General features: G+C 39.4%; 1 protein-coding gene across 1 annotated transcript in view; it reads left to right on the top strand.

Moving 5' to 3' along the window:
* The window catches only part of nrg3a (neuregulin 3a), a 333,642-nt gene that overhangs the window by 194,369 nt on the left and 116,827 nt on the right, over window positions 1–22,446 (top strand). Inside the window, exon 2 of the mRNA XM_079362694.1 lies at window positions 13,185–13,314. Within this exon, the coding sequence (XP_079218820.1) occupies window positions 13,185–13,314 (130 nt within the window). The remainder of the gene's footprint in view (window positions 1–13,184; window positions 13,315–22,446) is intronic.

The following is a 22,446-nucleotide window of genomic DNA, read 5'->3' as shown; positions in this document are numbered from 1 at the left end:
GGGATGTAAAAAAAACTCCTCCCTGTGCAAAGTCTGCATTATCATCACAATTTCAGGAACAAGTCATGAGTATGGAAGTAGTCAGTTCAATTGTTAAGCCCAAGTGTGCAACACTGAAAATAATTCCAACAAGCTACAACCCAATGCTGAGCAATTTGAGAATTGCCTTCATCTGCAGAATCAAGAATTGCTGAGTCACTTGCCCTGAATATAGTGCCAGTGATCCAATCCTGTGTGACTCTTCGTCTGTTTCCAATACTGTCTAGACAGTCTCGTCCTGTAACAAATACTTGGAGGAACGCAGGGTGAAATCATCATAAGGCTGAGCAAATAATAATAATCACATGAAGCACTTTATAGGACAGTTGTAGGAGTAGTTGTAAATGGTAGTCAAGAATCAGGGATACAAAGTATTACAGCCATTAGAAGTAAAATTAGAAGAGCATAAGAATTCAAAGAACTCTATTCTTGTTAAAAAAAAAAAAAGAACAGCAGTGTGGCACATTCTCCTTAAAAAAAAACGGGGATTTATGAATTCCTTAAACTCCTAACATTAAGAATATCAATCTGTTAAACACTTAAAAATCAAACTTTTCAATGAGAAACCTGAATAGAAGATAATGGACTGTGAAGGACTTGGATTTAATGACCCAAGTCAATGTTTTCATTTGCACTCTTTGGCTCTTTTGCTAGTCGTAGTCGTAGTTGATTTTTCGCAGTGGTGGCAGAAATAATCATTATAAGACTAGCAGGGCAGAGAGTATTAGTATGAGCAGCAACAGTGGAAACTGCATTCACATTCTCAGCCAGTTAGTGATTATAATCTCCAGTGTCAGAATGAAGCCTGCAGGGATACAAAGCCAATCCAGCAGGAGAGTGCTGGAGCTATCACCTGGAGAGTAATGAATTTCTCCACTATAGCGCCAGATGGCCAGGGGGGAACGGGACCAAGCCTGATACTTAGTGCTATTTATTTGGCGAGCCCTGGAGGTGTCCCGAAACACAATCCCTGCAAAGAACAGGAAGGAGCAGGAGAGAGAAGGAAAAGGGGGAAGGGGAACTTTATGGGACGGGCTATGCTGACTGACGGATTAGCAGTGGGAGCAGGCCTATCTGCACTAAGCAGGTGTGCTCAAACGAGCCACAGGAGTGTGTTTATGTGTGGGTTCACGTCTGTGGATGTGCAAAGAGTGACAGAGAGACACAAGATGAAGAAAAATAGGATGTATTAGATTTCAATGATTACGCCATTGTCGACCTCAGAGCTGTCTTGACACACTGACATTTTACCTTTGTTTGGCTGTACAGTCTGAGCACCACGGTCCCTTCACACACACTTTTATGTGCCGTGCCACGCCAGGCCGAGTATCTGCAATGCAGTGGCCACCTTTCTTAGCTCTGCAACACCCCTGAGTCCACACAGGCAGATTGAAATGCACGTGCATACACAAGCCCACATGCACACTAATGAAAGAAAACATATGCATCCAAGCACACGCAAACGTTGGATTGAATTGGACAGCTGCTCCACCTTTACTCCACCCATGGGATCATTCCTGTAAATCCCATCTTCTCATCCTCATCTTTCTTTCCCCTAACCCACAACCCCACCACTCTCTTTGCTTTTCTTCCCCTGCCTACTCATCCCCTCGCTTTATTGATCAGCTTGGCCATGCTGTTTGTCTCCCATTGATCTGATTATAGAGTGAGATGGCAGAGAAACGTCTCACGGCACGGCGTCCAAACGCCCGTCTCTCAGGCGTCTTGTATTTAAAACTGGACAGGACGGACTTCTGTCTTGGAGTTTGACTCTTTCTTTCCCTCTTTAGATCTTCCCTCTTCACATCAGCCGTACTTCCTCGCAGGACAATTTGGCAAGTTTCTCAAAACCTCATCTGAGGACAAATGGGCAATAGCTTGTTTTTCCACATGCTCAAGCCCTTCATATACTGTGTTCAGCTGCCAACACAAACATTCTATTCAATCAAAATAATCTGTAATGTTTTTATTCAAAGAGATTACTTTAAAGACGGCACATCGTAGACAAGTACTCTTATCTCAAAGGTGCCTTGGAATCTCTGAAGGTGATTTGCTCGAAAGTTATTGGACAGCTGTATACGAGTGGGGATGAGAAAGAGAGAGGAGAGGTGTGCTGTTATCTTTATTGGATCATGCTGAGCAATAATGATATCCTTGCACTGCCATAGCCTCCCTGTGTCTGTCATTGCAGCTACAACCCTGCCTCTGAAAAACTACCCGGACTTCGCTGAGTGAGGCCATGGGATCAGAAATGAGAAATTTAATTGGAGAAATAGGATATCTTACAATGTAACAGCGTGATGGACAGCAAGTCGTGTGTGTTTGTGTGTAGTTTTTTGTGACATTTGTAAAGTGCAGTATCTGATATAGGCAACAAGATGCAAGAATTCATGGTCAGTATTTATGATAGGAGTTCTATTTTCATGATACGTCAGGATTTGTGAAGATGTAAATGATTTATTGTTCTTTCAATGACTAAAGTTTGTGTTATGTCACAGTTTCAGACCCCCTTCACACTGTATACTGCTCAAAAAGGTGTGGTGATTCAGTATTGTGGTAACTATATATTGTGTGCAACAAAGGTTTTCTTCATATTAGTTCAGAGCTGTACGGGTGACGATGATGCAATGGGCCTAAAGTCCATGAATTGACTTCTGAGTACAACTTAACCACCAATGGTTTATCCATTAAGGTGGTTACATTTGAAAAATTCAGATTACATAATTTACATAAGCAAAACTACATTTCTGTTGGGCAGGGGGCCCATCAGAGAATAAACCTTCATAGAGGCAAATAAGGTGGTGAAGTTATCTTTGATGTTTGTGATAGTCCTGAAATGCTATAGTGATCATTCCAGATGAGGCTGTAGCCATGGTCCCTTTGAGCAACCAGAAGGTCGAGGGTTCAGTGAGCAACATGTCTGATGTGTCCTTGGGCAAGACACCCAACCCTGAATTGCTCCCCCTGCTCTGTCAGGGTGTATGCAGTTCGCATACGAACGCTTGGTGTGCTAAACAGCTAAACAAACTCTGTAATGTTGTTGGCATCTCTCTCAATTTTAGGTCAGACACTTTTTAACCTTTACATGTTACCCCTTGGTAGTGTCATCAGGAGGCACAATATCAATTTTCATAGTTATACTTATTACACAGCTCAACATTGATGTGTCTTCTGATGACACAGGGACAATTGATGCTCTTTTTAAACATATTTTAGATACTAAGTTATGGACGGCAGAGAACTTTTTACAGCTCAACCAGAGCAAAATTCAGGTTGCAGAGAGAGAAACTGAAGGACAAACTCCAAGCACCGTCTTTTAATCCCTGTGAGCAGGTCAAAAATCTTGGTGTTATATTTGACACAGACCTCAGCTTCCAGCCACATATCAGTGAGGTTACAAAAAAGGCATTTTATCATCCGAACAACATTGCCAGAGTCCAAGGGTTTCCAACCCTAAGCCAATGCAGAGACTCTTATTCACGCCTGTATCACTTGCAGAATTGATTACTGCAATGCACTTCTCTTTGGTCTTCCGACAAAAAAAACCAAACAGTTTTTCTCTGTTGCAGCTAAAGATTGCTGACGAAGACCATAGAGAGAGCACACATTCCACCAATTTTAAAATCTCTGCATTGGCTACCCGTGTGTTTTAGAATTGATTTAGAATTGAAGATTCTTTAAAGCTCTTAATGGTCTTGCTCCCACTTATTTATCCCATTTGCTTTTAACTAAATAGCCTACTAGAGCCCTCAGGTCTTCTGGAAGTGGTCTTTTAGTTGTTCCATTTGTCCAAACTAAAACCTATGGTGAGGCATCTTTTTATTATAATGGTCCCCGTCTGTGGAACAGTTTACCTGGAGACCTGAGGGCAGAAGATGATGCAACCAGTTTTAAAGGCAAACTCAATACCTCCTTTTTTAGTCTAGCTTTTAACTAAATCTCATTTTATCTCAATTAGTTTTATTACATTTTTTGAAGAATTGATGATAGCGATTCCTGGGTCCGTCAGTACCTGTTAGTTATTTTACCTTAGTTTTTGAAGTTCTTTACTTTATGAAGTAAAGAACTTTGTGATGCATCTTTGCATTAAACGTGCTATACAAATAAAGTTTGATTGACTGATTGATCAGTCATCAGTCTGTGAACATCTGGGGAATGTCAAAGCCCTCGTTCCTTCCTGCACCCTGCTCCTGTAGTTGCTGTGAATACATCTATGGATGTGCACTTTACACTTGAGAGCTTTTCCTTTTTGCTTTCACTGTACACACACGCGATAATTCCTTCAGATCAATTATGTCGGTGAAAATAAAATAAAAAAACAAGCATGCATTTGTAGCCTTTTAAGATATATGTGTATTTGTGTTTGAGTGCTTTGTTGAGAATGAAGTTGGCCACCCTTGCCTTCAAAGAAAGGAAATTGCTAGTGACCCTGCTGGTGCAGTGCTGCGCTGCAGACAGGCAGATGGAAATAAAAAGATACAAGAGCAGTAAGTGGGGTGAAGAAGAGACAGACCAGTGGAGAAGTAATGTGTTTGTTGACCTTTGTTTATTGAAGGATTGTTTGCTGAGTGAGCCTGTGGTGCGTTCTCAAACTCTTTTTCTGATTAGGGAGGCTCCACACTGAGTGAACTGACCCAGAAGTAGTAACTGGCATTGATGATAAAAGCTAAAGGAGAATTATTTAAATGAAAAGGAAAAGTACTTCACTGGAGAAACACGGCGTCCTCTTCCATGTTGAGGATGGTAATCAGATACGTAGAACCCGGACTGGAATTCTTTGGTTAGTCAAACAGTAACTCATATGTTCCAACCAACAAAGTTCTAACCCTTTAATGAACTTAAATCTGTTTTTTTCTGACATTATTAATACTCTGTGTTGATATTCTTTATTGACAGGAGGCAGAGTACGTAGAGAATGGAGTTATAGATATTTGACAGTTCAAAGGGAATATTTGATCCTATTAAGGTCAGATGGGTGTGAGAGACTGAATGTTTTTTGGTTCTAGGTTGTTTGAGTGTCACTGATAAAAGGAGAAGTTTTCACACATTAGATTCACTAATAGCAGGGCTAAAAGGCTACATAAACCAACAAAGTCATGGAGCTTCTTTTCATCTGATGCTCTTAGCACACAGGAACATATCAAAGAGGCAACAAAAAGTTACAGCACCCAGGCTACAGTACCAATTCAAGCAGCAAATGGAATAAATTGCTGGCTATTGGGACTGCTGATGCTTTTTTTATGCAGCTTGATGATGGTGGTGGTGGTGGCAGGCAGCAGGTAATATTAGCCTACTACATTTACATTTCTCTCCCCTTAGTGCTATTTCTTCACAACACTATGGGTCCTCAGGAGGTAAAATTCCGGTCAACCTCTTCAAAGTGAAAGTTTCCCTTTCCTTACAAACTACCCGTGGCTTTGGACTTCATGACAATTTAGATTGAGAAAGTAATCAGTCGTGAATGTCTGTCTAAGAAAAATGTAAAGATTTCACTGATTTCATTTGGAAATCTTCATAATAATAAAAAAAACCAAGACATCTCTTCTGTTTGTTTTTACCAAAAGTAACAATTTTGAGGTCCAAATAAAACTATCAATTTCAAGGACTACAGCCTTTGTATATGGGATGTGCGATACAACCACTAAGCTGTCTGGCACCCTCTGTTAACTACAGTACAGTATATGACAGAAACTTGGTGCTCGCCACCATTCTCTTTAAATAAGCTTATTCATTAATTTAGCTTATCTTTTTTGTCTTTTTTTAATCAGAATCCAGAGCTATCTTTGGCATGTCTGCTATTTTTCTTTGGAAATTCTGAGAAACCCAAACCCGTCTTCACTCTGTTTTTTCAGCCCTGTGTACTGCAAAAAACATTTTTCCTATGTTGCTGTTTGCCTGCACTTTTAAATGATACAGTATGTTTGTGTCACAAGAATTGTTTAAAAGAGCAGGATATAACCTATATTTTAGCTTCCACAGAGCCGAGACAATGTAGACAGTCACATTTGAATGGTTTCTGGAGGGAAGCGCACATGGTCTTTCTCCTGTGTTAAACATCTGTTTAACAAATAAACCATCTAAAGGCTTCAAGCAAGACTTTCTGTTTATTTCAAACACCTTTCAGGTGGTTGGTTCATCAGTGAGTCCAGTGTGCACCATCAGCTGGCCTACGCTGTGTGCTACCAATTAAGCCACAGCTCAGGCATTGAATATTTGTCTCGTCTATATTGTGTACAGCATGAACATGATCTAAATGTTGGTTAGATAGTTTTAATTATCACCCCACAGGCACAGGGTGCAAGCACTGCAGTACCAGTCTCATGATTTTACTTTTTTACACATTTGGTTGTTCAGATATTCCTGTGGCAGATAAGTATTGGTCCTGTAAAGTGCCATACAGAAAGTATTCAGTGTATTTTTACGAGGGCAATATTTCATCATTTCACAAAAAAATTGTTTTTCTTAAATGTCAGGGACAGTCTCACATCAGTCCACCTTGAATGCAGAGTGGAGCTTCACGGTAGACCTGGAAGTTAGTCAACATTTTGACATTTAGCCACCATTGTTCACTGCCTAACGTTTCTTTTAACTATGTTTGCTTTTCCTAATAGTGCAAAAAAAATTAGGTGAATAATGTTAACAATGTACGAATCTCAATGTACAAAATTCATCCAGAAATTTTACCCTATGTTTTAAAATGTGGGACTTTATTGGCTCTTTGAGATGACTAATTATAACACAGATTCCAGTACTTTGGCTAGAGGGATACCTTAAACATCAGTGGAAGTCTAAAGCAACTGCTCTTTATGCCTATCGAAATTATTAGTGAATAAGAACAGGTTGAATACTCAAGCCTTATCTTGTTTTTTTGTTTCCAATTGGGTGATTTAGAGAATACTTTTGTTTCCAAAAGTCAATAACTCCTTGCACAATGAGGTCCATGTAGCAAGAGATTTCTAAGGTTAATGTGGATAACCTGCACTGGCCTTAGCTGACTCCTTGCTTTAGCCTATCTTGAGGCCTTGGCTCATCTTTGAACCAGAACTTCTTTCTTACATCGGAATAATATCAATCACATTCTTAAATCTGAGTTTGCACTTTGTTTGTGCATTTTCCTTTGTGTAACAAATGTGCATGACTGTGCAGATTGAGGTTGACATTAGACTTCCAATTTCTTATTTGCTGGTGCTTCAACAAGAAATGTATGCACCATAAAAAACCTCTGGAGACTCTTAACTGATCCATTTTCTCTGTAAGACTCAGATCTAGCTGACTCTCTCTTCTGTTTATGAAGTGCTTCTCCTCAACAGCTCTACTTACATCTCAAATACCTGCCACCTGAAACAGCTAATAAGCCTTCTCTCCTCACCACAACACACTGTGTCCTTCCTTTTGCTTGTATCCTTTGTTCTCTACTCCCAGGGCCTCTGGTCTTTATTCCAGCTCTCAAGGCCAATCAATAGTCAACCAGGCCAGGACTAGAGGGAACATCGTATCAGTCAGCATTGCTGGCTGGTAGACTGGCCTGCCGGTTGTCTGTCAGTCTGCCACTCTGGGGGAATCTGTCATCTGTGAAGGACGCCATTACTGCCAAGCGCAGGACGGTCATGCTTGTACCCCCTCAAACACATCATGGTTTTGGTACAGATGCATGTACAGGGAGAGAATGAAGGCAAACAAGTGGACATGAAAATATTTATCAACCATGTTGGCAATGTTACCTTCAGTGTCAAGACAAAAAAAATGTATGAAATTAAACTTTAACTGATAAATGGCCAATACAGTTTGTTGGTTGTTGTTAGCTCTAGATAAAATGTGACTTGAATTCTGCTAAAGTAGACTTTTCTGAACTCTCCCTTTGAATGTAATTAACAAAGAAGAAATTGCAACACCAGAAAAAGAAAAGCGTGCCCATTTGTTAAGAAAATCTGCAAGCATAAGGCAAAATGCTTTAAACAAACAAGCTTTCACTATATTGATGCATTCATTCAGTGAAAATCCTTATGAAAAGTCAATGACTAAGATTGATTTTAGAGTCTATTTTTCTTCTGCTTGTTAGCTCAGTAAAGCTTAATGCTACGTGGAAATGAGACAAATAAATGGATCACCACACTATAAAGGCTATTGTCCAATATGACACAGATAAATATTTCTATATTGGACAATAACATGAAACAAAAGTGGAAATTCTGCTGAGCTGATGTTTCTAGACCCATTGTTAGTCTTACTCATGGCTTACGGAAAAACGGAGAAAGATGTATAAAAAGGAATGATTTGATAATGAGGGGTAAGAAGAAAATTCATAGCTAAGCATTGTTAGGTTCCCGTTGAAAAAATGTGTATGTGCTTGTATTTGAGTCTCTTGCATATTGTTTTTAATACATAAACTTTTATCTTTCATTTTCTACTCATTTAAATGCAAAGTATCTCAAGCCGCTCAACATTTTAGTTTTGTTTACATACTCTGCGTTATTTGACAAATAATTTGAGGAATACCATGGAAATTATGAACCAATTAAAAGAAAAGAAAATAACCCAACAGGGTATCATAAAGCCCATGTCCTAACAGTTACACATTGAATGGTGAAGTAAAATCTATGGGGTACCCCGCTATCTAAAACGTTTCAGCCTTAGCAGGGCATATATCTTCACCTTAGTCAAGTGTTCTAAACCTTGCAACAAATTAGGCTCCGGATGAAGGCCTCTGTCCAGAGTGATGATATTTTTCTTTAAAGCTGCAGCATTTGGTTATGTAAATGAGTGGTATGAAAGCCTATTTTGAAGGAGACTGGGTAACAATATTAGGTCTTCGAATTGGAATTCATGAACTCCCAAATTTAGCCTGTATATTCCCTCACTGGCGAGGATTTACAAAACGGAAGAACAATAATTAAATCATGAATATTGCATCACTTAACCCCAGCAGTGATTGGTTTCATCTTGATGTTGATCTCCTTTGCATATTCAGTTCTTTGCGAGTCTTCTCGACAGTTCAGAAATGGATCTGACTGGTCTTGTGATTAAATTATTTAAAGATCATTGCCACTGCCCTTTCTCCTTTGCTGCCAAAATGGTGCCGTAATGCAATAGCGAAAATCAACGGATTCCTCAAATTTGCCTAGTTGTCTTTCTAAAAACAGAGAGATGGAGACAACCCAAAGAAAAGAGAGATTGAAGTTGAGGGTTGTGTTATCCAGCACCCAATGGTTTATTGATCCACGTGCTGCCTCTCCGACTTTCTCTCTTCACAGCAGGGTGGAGTAAATTAGACTGTTTTTTTTCTGCAGTGATTGACGTCTGCCTTCAGTGGGCAATGTTTTCAAACCAGCAGTGATATTTTCAGCCGACTAAAATGATTTATTTTCTGTCAACTCTGGCATACCCTCTTAAAAATGACACCATTCTTTGAGTTTGTGCTGCTTCCGAGCTGACAGGTGACGAGTGTTAAGCTAAACAACCTACAGAGCATTGTGACAACTCTGTCAACAAGAAAACAAAGGGGGAGAGGACGACAAATGGCACTTCTGTCACTTATTGCCAGGGCTAACAAAACAGCACAGCCCAGTTCAAGCATGAAATCGTGTATGCAGGGAGATCCTTTATGTTTGAAAATATTCTAGTAGCGTGGCAGTGCAAGAGCTGAGAAAGAAGCAGCAGTGCTTTGAAATTCTGGCCTTTGTTTTGAAGTGTGTCTGTATGCAGAATGTGAAGGGAGCCAAAGAATTCATGTCAGAACATACAAATTGGCATTGTAATAATGTGAATTCTCTCCCACTCTATTCTGAGTTTTCGCTCTCTTTTTGTGTTTAAGTGGGAACAAACTTCAAATGAAAACTTGAGAAAGTTTACAGTCTTCGGTCTGATGTTTATGCTGTGCATTTTTGGCATATAAAATGTAACAAAGTAGTTCTGAAATGCTTTGTTAACTTGTTTATGGTATCTCCAGCTTGATTTATGTTAGGGAAAAATCATGTTAATGGTTAAAAATACATGAATCATATTGTTTCGCTATATGCAAGCTTAATTCACCTATTGAAAACTGTATTAACAAAACACATCATGCACTAAAGTAGTGATCATCAACAGGCAGCCCAGGGTCCACATCCAGCCCTCCAAAGCTTTCAATCCAGCCTACAGATTATAAATGATCCTGGGTGATCAAACAATAAAAGTAAAATTTAAAACCTAAAGCCTTAAAATACTTGCTTTAGGTGACATTGCATAGGGCTTGACAGATGTCAGGCTTACGTGCATATTTTAAAGTCCGGCCCCCACAGAGTCTGTCAAGAAAACAGCCGGCCCTCATATAAATGTAGTTAATGGCCCCTGTTTTTCAGTTAACTTGTCAGTTTGTCTTTGGCAGATTTGCTTAAAATTAAGACAGCTTTCATGTCATGCAAATTAACAAACCATCATTTTAACATTGTTCTCAAGAGATCTAACCAAACTAGCAGACTAACACTAAAATTAGTCACACCATCACTAACGTCGCTTGATTTTTAACCGATATCCCAAATAAAAAGTAAAAAACCTAAAAATAAAAATAATGAAACTAGAAAGTTGGTCTTTGGTCCACCCATTCCTGGGACATGTGCTACTTCCCTGTTGAAAGCACAGTCTCCTTGTTACATGAACAGCTGAAGGAGAGAGAAAATGAAAATCGCCCGAACACGTGCCTGTAAGAAAAGAAGAAAATGTTTTGGAGAAGGTAAACACTCATGCCTTCAAAGACGTCAAAAGCAGTGCTGAAGCTACCCAGGGACCCATGACACTCAGACAAACGCAACATAATTAACATCATATAAATATATTTGCTCAGGTGAAAATCACCCGGCGATAGTGTTCTCGGGTTTAGTGGAGAAAGTCTGGAATGAGCACAGGCAGACACACGAGGCTTGAACAGTGTCACCCATCAGCAACACTGCACATGTAGCACCACAAAAGGGGAAAATAGGCTACTAAACAAGGATTCAATGTCGATGAAATAAGTTTATAATGTCTAGCATTTGATGCAATGGTTGTGCTTTCAGAGTTGGAGCCTCATTATCAAGCGAAATGGAAAAAAGTTCAAGATCATGTTTACTCAAGGGCAGTTACATTACATGAGAGCAGAAAACCATGTAACTTCTATTATGTCACTTACTTTAAAATGCTTCAAGGTTCAGGTCAACAATTGAACTGATGTTGCCAAAAATATAAAGTTTTTCCAAATGTAGCAGCTTTGGAACAAAACTAAAAAGGATGTCCATATTGCTTTGAATTTGTGTGCCTAACCAGGGTAAAGATTTCTGTAGTGGTGTCTGACACGTCTCCATCAATCATATTGTATGTAACTGATTACATACAGGTTTAACGTTGGTTATGGTATGACTCAAAAAAATACAATGTTGTTAAGTAACAAAGTTCAAAAACAAACAATAATGTTCTCCACTGAAATGCCCAAAAAAAGATACAAGCATTCGTTTGTACAGTTCCCAGCAGTTGGTTTGAACATAACCAGGCATAAAGCCAATTCTAATTTAAGAAATTGGGTTGACCTATCAGGTTTTAAACCCACAGAGTCTCCTTCCTCTACCTTACTTAACAAACCATTTCATGCTTAACATCTGTTCTTCAAAACAGAAAGTCCTTTTAAACTAGCACTGAGGTTTTACCTTGAAACAGATTTGACTATATTTCACAACCTGGGTTGTAAACACAGAGCATACTGATCTTGATGTGTTGATGATGGTGTTCCTTGTTGGTATAATACAGCAGTTGTGGTTTCAAATAGTATACTTTTTTTTGTCTGAAGTGTACACTATTTGGTGGATGAAAACTCCGACTCTATGTCCCTCATCTTCAGCATGTTGACTGCTTCACCTAAGAAAACCACATCTCACTGCTGACTCAATCCAGCCTTCTCCCCTCTCACAGGGAAACTAGTCCCTCAGCAGCCAATTACCAAGGGTTGTTTAGGATCCCTTGAGCCTCATCACCATCCGGCATCTTATAATTTCACCCAGCAGCCCCACACTCACCTCTCAAAGTGCTGATTAAGGGATCTGAGGGTTTACTGAAATAACTAACCTCTCCTCTCCCGTCCATTTCCTCCCCCAAAACACGGCTTATTAATAATCCCTAATTATCTCTTGATTGAGCAAGCTCCAGTTCATTTGAATGCGTCTTCCACACACCATTAAAGGAAAATCTAATGCGGTAATCAGTATAGTAGTGGTAATAACATCCTGTAAGTACAACTGATTTTCAATCACTGAGGCAGAAAGTTCTGGATCATCACCGTTCACCCAGCGAATTCGAAAACCATGGCTAAGGATGGCCTAATGAGAGCCAGAAGCAGACTCGTTTTTCATTCGTAAGCACAAAGGAAGCAGTCAGCAGGTCTTTTATTGTGTTAATAAGAACATCAACTGTGGCGCAGATCTGATTCCTCCTCCTTACCAACTGCATTACAGACTCGTCAACATTTCTGCATCTTCATTCATCTTTTCCTGCTTTTATAGATTACCCACACCAAGTGCAAAAATAACACCAACATCATTCATTGCATCGTACAGTTTGAAGGATCAGGTCACTTTCCATATTTCCTCTTAAGCCGTTGCTCCACTTATTAATTTCTCACTTAAGATCCCCCATTAACTCACACTGAGCAGATTCCCCTCAGTTGTGTTGTACTGTCCACACTCAGCCATGCATGTTGTGATAAATCGCTGAGACAAGTCAAGCTCTCCAGCAGCATGCGTGTGTCCACAGAGTATTAATCACAGCAGGACAGATTATTACCCGTCCTCCATCCATCTTTTGCTGGTGACATGGCGGGGCCTAAACAAACAATAGTGTGCTGCTATTATCCACAATGTGCAGTATGTTATGAGACAGACACTTGTTATGGATCCCTGGATGGAGAATAAGTAGCCTCTACTGGAAAGCTGACTCACTGCACTGTTTGTTTCTGCTGCAATTTATGGAAGATGCAATGATTTATTTATGGAATTTTAGACTAAAGAGAGAGTAATTAAGTTTGAAGAGTAGAAAGCTGCTGGAAGACAGTTGGCTATTTGTTAGAAGGAAAATGCATTCACTATGAAGATATTTATATTTCAGGTTTGACTTTAAAGATGTTTTTTTTGTTTTTTTTCCTGCAGCATCTCCAACAGTTCCTCCACTGCATTCAGAGCATTTCAAGCCATGTCATGAGAAGGACCTGGCTTACTGTCTGAATGGAGGTGAATGCTTTGTCATCGAGACGCTCAGTGGACCTCACAAGCACTGCAAGTAAGTGACCGACCCTTCGGTTGATGTGATGTTGTGATGGGATTTTCTGCTCTTTCATATGTTTTTTTTTCTAGTTCTCTCTCATTTTGATGTTCTTCCTCTGCTTACGTATCTTGCTCATTGAGTTTGAATATAATTGTGTTTTGAGAACATTCTCACTGATAAAAACAGCTATTTTTTGGACTTCTTGTCTGCTTGTCTTGTACTATATCAAATCTACAGCTGGGATTATTTTCATTTCGGGTAAAGTGCAACACTTTATCAGCTGTTTTTTCTCAGCGAAGTTAAGGTGATGCACATTGTTGTGACATTTTGTGTCTGAAGTAATCCTCAGGTTATCACAGAAAAAACCCCTCAGTTTAAAAAAAATGTTCGACCAAATATGAAATGTTTTCTGGTTATCCTGCTCGTGGTATTATTCATATAATTTTCACAACAGTTGGTATTGATTTCAAGCTCACAAAGGAATAATATTCGAAGTCTCCAATCCCAGCCTAATGCTCTTCTCTGGAAATAATCTTTACCTTTTAACAGCCGTGGTTTTTCCACTTTAATACATTAACCTTTTTTTTATATATGGCAGCTGCCAGACTATCCTGAAGCTGTGCCAGAGTTTGCATATTTAGCAATGTATATGTAGTAGTTTTTTCAGAGAATACAAACAGCCACGATAATACAGATTCTATAGAAGTGGATTATATATCAACAATGAGATGTTGGTTTGGGAGATTTTGTTGCAAATGGATTCATGGAGGTTTGTTTGAAACATACCAAAAAACAGTGTTTATATAGATGATATAGAAGAGGATTATACAGCAATGTAGAGATGTTTCTTTGGAGGTTTTGTTGCCAGCCCTACATTTCAAGTAAACCGTTGAGTATTTGATAGTCAAAAGATTTATAGTGAAGAGCTCCTTTCATTGTCTATTTGCTGTTGGTGCACATCTATAGGAACACTTGCTTTTTAGAATTATCCTTGATTTAATTTGTTTAAACAATTTACAGCTCAGCCTCTGCAGCTTTGTGTTGTGTATTAAAGCATAACCTAATGTATGTGTACGCGTGTGTGTGGGTTGGGGTGCATGTAAGAATGGGTTTTGTCATCTTTAGTGTGTGCTTAGTTGTTCCAGATTTGAGAGTAGAGCTCATGGGCACTTAGCCTGTTCCAATCTGGGGCCTTTTGCTAATTAAGTCCCAGAACAACTTCTTCTAAAATCTAACCCCAGGACTTCCACCCGACCTGTTTTTCAAAGTGCCTGCTTGCCTTTCACGCTTATATCCGTTTGTGTGTACACGTTTGTGTGTCTGTTTGTGAGTATGTGGATAATGATGAGGGGTGAGTTTCCTTCAGCTCAGCAAAGTAAGTGAGACTTACTGGATTGTAAATGTCAGAGTTCAGCATAAGATTCAACGATGCATGTTCACATACATGCCGACGACATCTTAGTGTATACTCGTGTTCCCATTTCGTGCATTTACATCGACAACATGACTTTAAAAGTTAGAGTCAAATTTTCATAACATGTACTTGCACGCTTCAGAATCCTTTTTGTGTCAGATATCAGCTTAAAGCCCAGAAAAGTCTAACATAGAAGCAGATGTCTGTTGGTGTCTGTACGCAAGTTGGCACAGTTGTAGTTCCAGTCACACAAGTTAGGCACACTGAGGCTTGTTGACCTGACAGAATGACATGTAAGTGCAGTTATGAGTTTCTGAAGCTACAAGCAGGGAGCGTAATTTGGAGTCAAGTAGTTCCAGATATTGCTCCCTGAGGGTTGTCTAGTTTAGGCCACCAGGCAGTCATTGCAACAATGAGGTTTCTCTTGCGTACTAACAAGGTTTATCTGACCCGTTATGCTGATGACCTGCACTTTTCTTTAAGAATGTAGACCAACTAGTGGCTTGTGAGTGTATTGTATGGGCTAAGAGCCTGCTTTAGTTGGTTTTGAATATATTATGCACCAGTCTAATATCAACCACAACAGCACAGACAAGTTTGTTTTTAGCCTTCTATTTAATAGCAACAAAGGTTGAAAGACACAACTGGAATCAGGATGAGAAGACTGAGTGAGAAAGCCGGAGAGATAGACAAAGGTGTAGGCGGACAAGGAGTCAGAGGATGGAGGAGGACGGTTTCCCTCCTCTCATGTTGGCCCTCCGTTGCCAAGACAACACAATCTGGGACTGCAAGCGTAGCTGTTTAAGAGCGGAGCTTTGCGATGTGCTCTGGGATGGCCTTGAACATTCTGTCTGTGCATGTTAATGTTTGTGTTCAGGTGCAGAAGAGAGGAAAAATCTTTTACTGCCTAATGGTCTAGCAGTGATCTTTAAAAGGGGCGGTTATGAACCATCAAACAGTGTGACAGACACTCTTATTTGGAGAAACAGCTGGTATGGTCATCCTATAACACTATGAAGTATGATTAATACTTTGTTTAAAATAATATTTAACTTGTTGATGGGGTAATATTTCATACTTTGGATTCAAGAAAAGGTAAAAAAAAATAAAAAAATAAAAATTATTTTATATTCGTCTTGGCTTTCTCTCTTAAGTAACTATAGACCAGAATGATAAGAACAATGAGGATTTACCATTAAAGGAAAAAGAGATGAAACCTTACGCTTCATTTGACACACTGTCTAATTTATCCTAATCAGGAAAAGAATGGCAAATTTCACCCCAGGCTCAGGATCAATGAATAATCTGATTCAATTTGTGTTTACAACAAATTGAGACAAATCAGGTTATAAACACGTGATCAATCAGGGCATTTAATGGAGATAAATTAAGTCCAATTGTGGCCCTTTTTGTCCCGGAATTAATCATTTTTATTTGCCAGATGAAACTTGATCCTTTTTACAACGATTTTCTCCAAAGAGTCATAACTCAAGAATCAAGTGCCATTCCAGACCGGTTGTAAAAACGTGTGCAGACTGTCCCCCAGAGCGCTGTTCACTGTGTCGGTGTGCGACACGTTTGTTTGTCAACCCCAGGGGGGACGCATACAGAGAAGGGAGGGATTCAACATGAGTCATGAGGCCTGCTCTCTCTCACACACTCACAGATACAAAAATACACATGCGCGCACACACCAGTGCTCACTGCTTTGGGCAGCATGGTACGGCGTTCAATCATTAGTGCTCAGCTAACCAGTAAATTAGTCAGTGTGCTAAGATAATATTTTCAGAACATGGCAAGAGGCCAAGGCAGTCAGTTATAAAAAAGTATGTGATGCAGAATTTGATAAAGTACTTTCTCAGCCAAGCAGGATTTTCTCAAAAACAACAGAAAATCAAGTGCAATTACTGGTCCCTTCTGCCCTGTGCTCCTTCCAATCTCATTCGCTCTTTAATTTAAAGTTAGAGGTTTTTTGAAGGATCCTCTAACTGTTGGCTGTCTTTGGGGCTACAAAAGCTCAGATGGATTTGATTTCTATCCTGTTTGTTATTTATTTTCGACTGGCAGAATGGGTCTCCCTCGAGTTAGTATCAAGGTGCGAGCCAAGCTTGTCCCTTTGCCCTGTGTCCACAAGGGCTGCTGCAGAGCGATGGAAAGGCTATCTCACCTGGAAGGTGGAGGTAACGGAGGTTTGGAGGGGAGCACTGCAAAGCTGCAGCCAGCGAGACCAGGATCACACACACAAACACACGTGCAACTCTGGCACCGTTTGTGTGATAGAAGCTGGGATGTTGGACCTGACTGTGTTGCAGGTTATTGAGCTGACCTCTACACCACCTGAGTCAAGTCAAAGTCAAAGAGCGTTCTTTTAGGAAAGCTAGTCAAATCTTCCGGCAGATCCAGCCCGCACAAAATCCTAAACAACTTTTAACTAATGTACAACTTCAGAGGCTTCAACAGGAGTTAAAATCTCCACCTTTCCTCTGCACACACATCTTGAATTGATCTGCATTAAGCGCTGAACATACGTAAACAGCCATGTAAGAAAATGCATTTGTTCTTTCACTCACTTATTTTACTTCATAAGAGAGCCTTTTTAATGGGGGTTTTATAGAAAAAAATAGCTCATATCCTTAATGTTGTCATGCATGCACACTGCATGTTTTTGTCCTTCGATCTTCATCTCACATTTCCTTTTCTTTTGGATCATCATGCTGTTGAATCAAAGCTTACCCCCCTGCAAGATAGATCGGGACACGTATGACATTTCAGGCATAATTATCTCTTGGTCTTTAAACTGACTGGCAATAAAACAAATATATATATATATAATTTAAAAAAATGGTGACTTTGTACAATGAGAACAGACAACCTGAACCATGTGACATAAGTTGTGACTTCTCCCAATTCCAATGACCTTCAACCAACTTCATTGAAGCAATGATGAAGACCAGACTTACTGAAATACCATCTGCAATAACATTTATAGTAATGAGCAAAACTAATTTGCAATAGTATCTAAAAGTCCACATACTGTAACACTCCACTGAAAGTAGTTTTTGTGTTACCTTGGTAAACGTTATTGTATTCATCTTTTTGTGTATGTGGTTGAATGCATGTGAGTATGTAGTGAATGGTACTTTTGTTTCAGGGCTGGACTGCATATTAAGTAATACAATGGGAAGCAACACTTATGCTGTATTATATAATATTCATTGTTAGCCAGTAAACATAAGAATGAAAAGTTGAAACTGTTATATTCCTATCTAGCCAAGATGATTAGATTAATAATAATTAAAGTAGAACTGAATTTTCTGTAAGTATACAAAAACCATCACTTCAAATCAAGGATTGCAGCGGACTTGAATGTTTTAAAAGAATAGGAGAGAAGGCAAGCCACCTCTTTCTGGAGTGTAAATTCTTCCTGCCTCGCTCTCAATCCTCACAGTCCACCCTCCCGTCTCTCTGGACTCCTGCCTTTCGTTTCCCTGGGTGACCCTGGGCTCCTCCAAAGTGTTCAGCTACAGACCAGCACAGCCAGATTGACTTGGGCCTCAAAGGTGCAAAGATTGGCTGCTCGGTGGAATACATAACATTACCTTTGCCATTTGAAAACACACACACACACACACACCTACACACACACACACACAGGGGCAAGCCAATTAACAAGAGGCATGCATGAAATTGAAAACACAGCAGCAATAACACCGATCTAAGCTGGCAGTAAACAAGGAGATTAAAATGCAACTGAAAACAGAACAGGCACCTGAAGCAAGGAGTGAAAGACTGAGTTTAGCAGTCGACATTATATGTGTGTGTGTGTGTGTGTGTATATGTGTGTGTATATATATATATATATATATATATATAGTGTTTGTGTGTTCCCAATTCACTATTTCATATTAAATCTGTTTAACAAATAGCAGAAAATGAAAAGGCAATTATACAAGATGTGCATCATGATGAACTGAAGAATCTGACTCTAAGTACACAGAGAGGATTAGAAAAATCACCAGCAGTGCCACGAGTGTGCACTTTTCTTTTGCATCATACATTTATCAACAATCCCACTGCTTGTGTGAATTACACTAGAGTGTAATACCACACTCAAAATCAACAAGTCCTCCATATGGCAGCTTAAGTCAATTAATGACATGATATAATCAGCATTACATGGGTGACCCTGAGAGGGAATGTGACATTTCAAAGATCTGTGCATCAGCAGGAATAAAGACTTGAAATACCTGTCCTATACAAAGAGTCAAACGAAGAGATTAATAGCATTTAGAACAAAAGAGCCTTTGGTTATATCTAAACCAGCTTCAGTTTCAGAGTGAATTTACTGTTTAAAGGATGAATGGTAGGGTTATTCATTAGAGAACACTATGTACAGGACAGGATCAGTGAAGATTGTAGATGTACAGTTTGTCCAGAAAAAAACCGTTGCTTAATTTGTATAATAGTCACATTTAAATAAAAAAAAGAAAATTGTTTGTATTAGATAAAATAAGATAATCCTTTATTCATCTCGCAAGCGGAGAAATTTACAAGTTAACTTGCAAATAGTTACGTCATGGATCCTAATAAATATAAAGTTCGGAACTGCAACTCACTTAATTAAATTCATTTAAATTCAAACAACCTTAAGGAAAAGACAACAGTAAAGTAAATCACAGATTCAGTGTTCTAAACAGAAAACATGTAGATACATAATATTGACTTTTTTATCAGATGTTTGGTCCAAGTCGTGACGTCAAGGTATTGGATCAACAATTGGTGGTCAAACAATAAAGCATGAATGTCGCTCTCCATGGTCCTGAAGTTCCCCTTGTAGGCATTTGAAAGAACATACTAGCACTCACACACAAAAACATGCATGTGAGTGTGTGTCATCCCAAGAGACCCAACCAGACAACGGGCATAGCAAGAGTCAGGGAATGTATGGAGGGGTCATTGCTTTCTGTGCAATATTGTTTCTGACAGCAGGGATTGACTTTGACAGTGAAAAAAGCCTCAGGGATAACGGCTTGTGAAGCATCACAATCAGTCAGTGCACATTTGTGTTTGTGTGTTCTTCTGCAGTGCAAAGGTGTGTTTTATATCAGGAAAAAAAACACATGATCTTCTCCTGCCTACATTCACAAAACAGTCTGGGTGCTGTTAAAACAGAAAATACCACTTATTCCCTCACTTTCTTCTTGTGTTTTTCGCTCCTTTCACTGCCTCCTCCCTGTTTTCTCTCTCACAACGTCTCTGCTTCTCTGTCTATCTCTCGCTCTCAACCCTCATTGCCATCTGCGCGATAATAATGGCACACCAGTGGGAGTTCGACTGGTGTCTCTCTGACAGTAATAAACAAGGCTGATGCCGTGGCATGCTTTCGAGGTGGGAGAAAATTAAACAGATAAGAGACCGCATATTGAGGCTAGAACGCGCCACTTTCGACGAGTGAATCCTCCAAGACGCCAAGAGGAGCACTCAGCGTGCCTGGAAATGGAAAATAGATGCTGGGAGGAAGCCAAGGAGGACGACAAATATAAATCAGGAGACAGGCGATGAGGGTGTTTGCTATTTTGTGATATGGTGAACACAGGTTGAGAGTGAGCGATGGTGGCCAAACATGATTTTGTCACTGTGTGCTTATTTAATTAGCACACAATGAAGACTTAATGATCTCTTGGCAGCTCAGTCAGGGTGTTAAAACGTGCAATGGAGAGAGGAGAAACAGCCACCATCTTTGAGTTTTTTTAATCATCCATATATTCCTGTGTGTCTTTTCTCTTTTGTTATTTTTAGCTTGAACAGTTTAGAAAACAGATTAACTATGGCCTTGCTGTAAAGCTTTGCTAATCTGCATACAGGTTTACATTAACAAATGATCGATACTCTATCAAGTCTAAACTTAAGTAGAATGAACACTTGAATATGCGTCTCTCCAGAGCCGTCAGTTTCTTTTAGCTTATTCTTTGGGGTTTTTTTCCAGCACATTAAGTTAATCCCAGTGGTTCAAAACGTTTATTTGTTGTCAAATCTATTTGTCACATCAATTACAGTGCTGCAGTCGATGGTAATGAAATTCTTTGTTCTCAGGCTCCTTCCAACAATGCTCATATAATAGCATGCTGTTGTTGTTCACTGGTCAAACCACTACTTATAGAAAAACTAATGCACTGTAATCTGTATATTATTTATGATTATGAGCTGACTCAGCCTCTTTGCCCATCAATTCCATTTTGGGTGGCAGGGAAGATGAATCAAGCGAAAGCACAGGATGTTCACTCATGCAGTAGACAAAAATAGGAACACAAACACCTACTGAACTGAGATAAAGTTAGGAACGAGCTATTTAAGTCTTTTAGAAAGACCTAATCTCAGTTGACTAAAAGCATTGGTTTACAGAAACAATAATAGTCGCATTTTGTCTCGCTTGCTAGTTACAGAAAAAAAGGGTGAAAAAAGTCATGATGTCTTATCCAATGCCTCATCTGTGATAGGCATGATCCTGTGGACCCTTTAACCGCAGAATTGGACAAATATGGTACTTATCAGAGTATAAATATGTATGTGTAGTCCTGCATACTCATATGTGCGCACAACATGCAAAGAAAAACTACTATTGACATCTGATTTTTGTGCAAGTTCCTCATAAATGGGACTTTTACCCAAGCTATCTTCTCAATGCCATGTCCCAGACTCTCCAACTCCTCCACGGCATCGATTCGTATTGACGTCTTTGTTGGTTTTAATTAGCAAGCTTTAACAAGTTTAATTGTGCAATTGCATTAGCTCACTTAGCTTGGTAAACAGCGGTGTATCCAATCAAGGCCCTTTTGCAAACATGCTGTGTTAGTGTGAGAACGCGAACTATTGGGACAAACATAAAAGTGTTTATACGCTCAGTCGGTTAGACACACACAAAGTCAGACAGTAAGTCAATGCTACCATGATCATTTCAACTCTGATGGGGCTTTCTCACTTATCCTGCAGGATCAGCCACATTTTTCACTTCACCCAGAGGTTCTCCTAAAAGCATCTTAATATTTTCTGCAACAAGTCTGAGTGAGCTGATGTGAGAACACAACAGGACATGACAATACTACAATCTCTGTGCACATGATATATAATGCAGCAGCATTATGTTTTCTGTTCACCAGCACACTATGTATGTTGCTTTTTTTGTGATTCTGCTCATCTACACATAGTATTGATATAAGGATTGTATATTCTCATATAAGGGTTGTATACTATACTTGGCTCTGTTTTTTTATGTCACATCTTGGGGCACCATAACCCACCCGACTGACAGGGAGAGTCTTCCCCTGTGAGGTGCATATCTGAACAGCCAGGTCAGGAGAAATTCAGGAGCAGTCCTCCAAGAGTAGATATTTTCAGTGCTCTTTACTGTGGGAATCTGTGTGGTGATTTACACTTAACAGCACATGGTATGACTTTAAAAAATTGTGACAGTAAATAAAGAACTGAGCTGTTCACTGCAGATGGTAATTCCTTCAGAGCTTTAAATAATTGTCATTTACAACACAGTTATGAATAAAGCACTTTGACTAATTACCATCATTAATCACAGTGACGTTTTCCTGAGAATAACCCTCACAGCCTGTGGCAGTCAGACCCTGACTAAGCCAACTGCAGGGTTTTTTCTTTTCTTCTTTTTTTTTAAGACGGTTTGATAGTGAATATCCTGAAACTGTCTGATAGAATTAAGTAAAAAG

This window comes from Symphodus melops (assembly GCF_947650265.1).
Source record: "Symphodus melops genome assembly, chromosome: 15".
NCBI lineage: Eukaryota > Metazoa > Chordata > Actinopteri > Labriformes > Labridae > Symphodus > Symphodus melops.
This window is presented reverse-complemented; position numbering and strand designations above follow the sequence as displayed.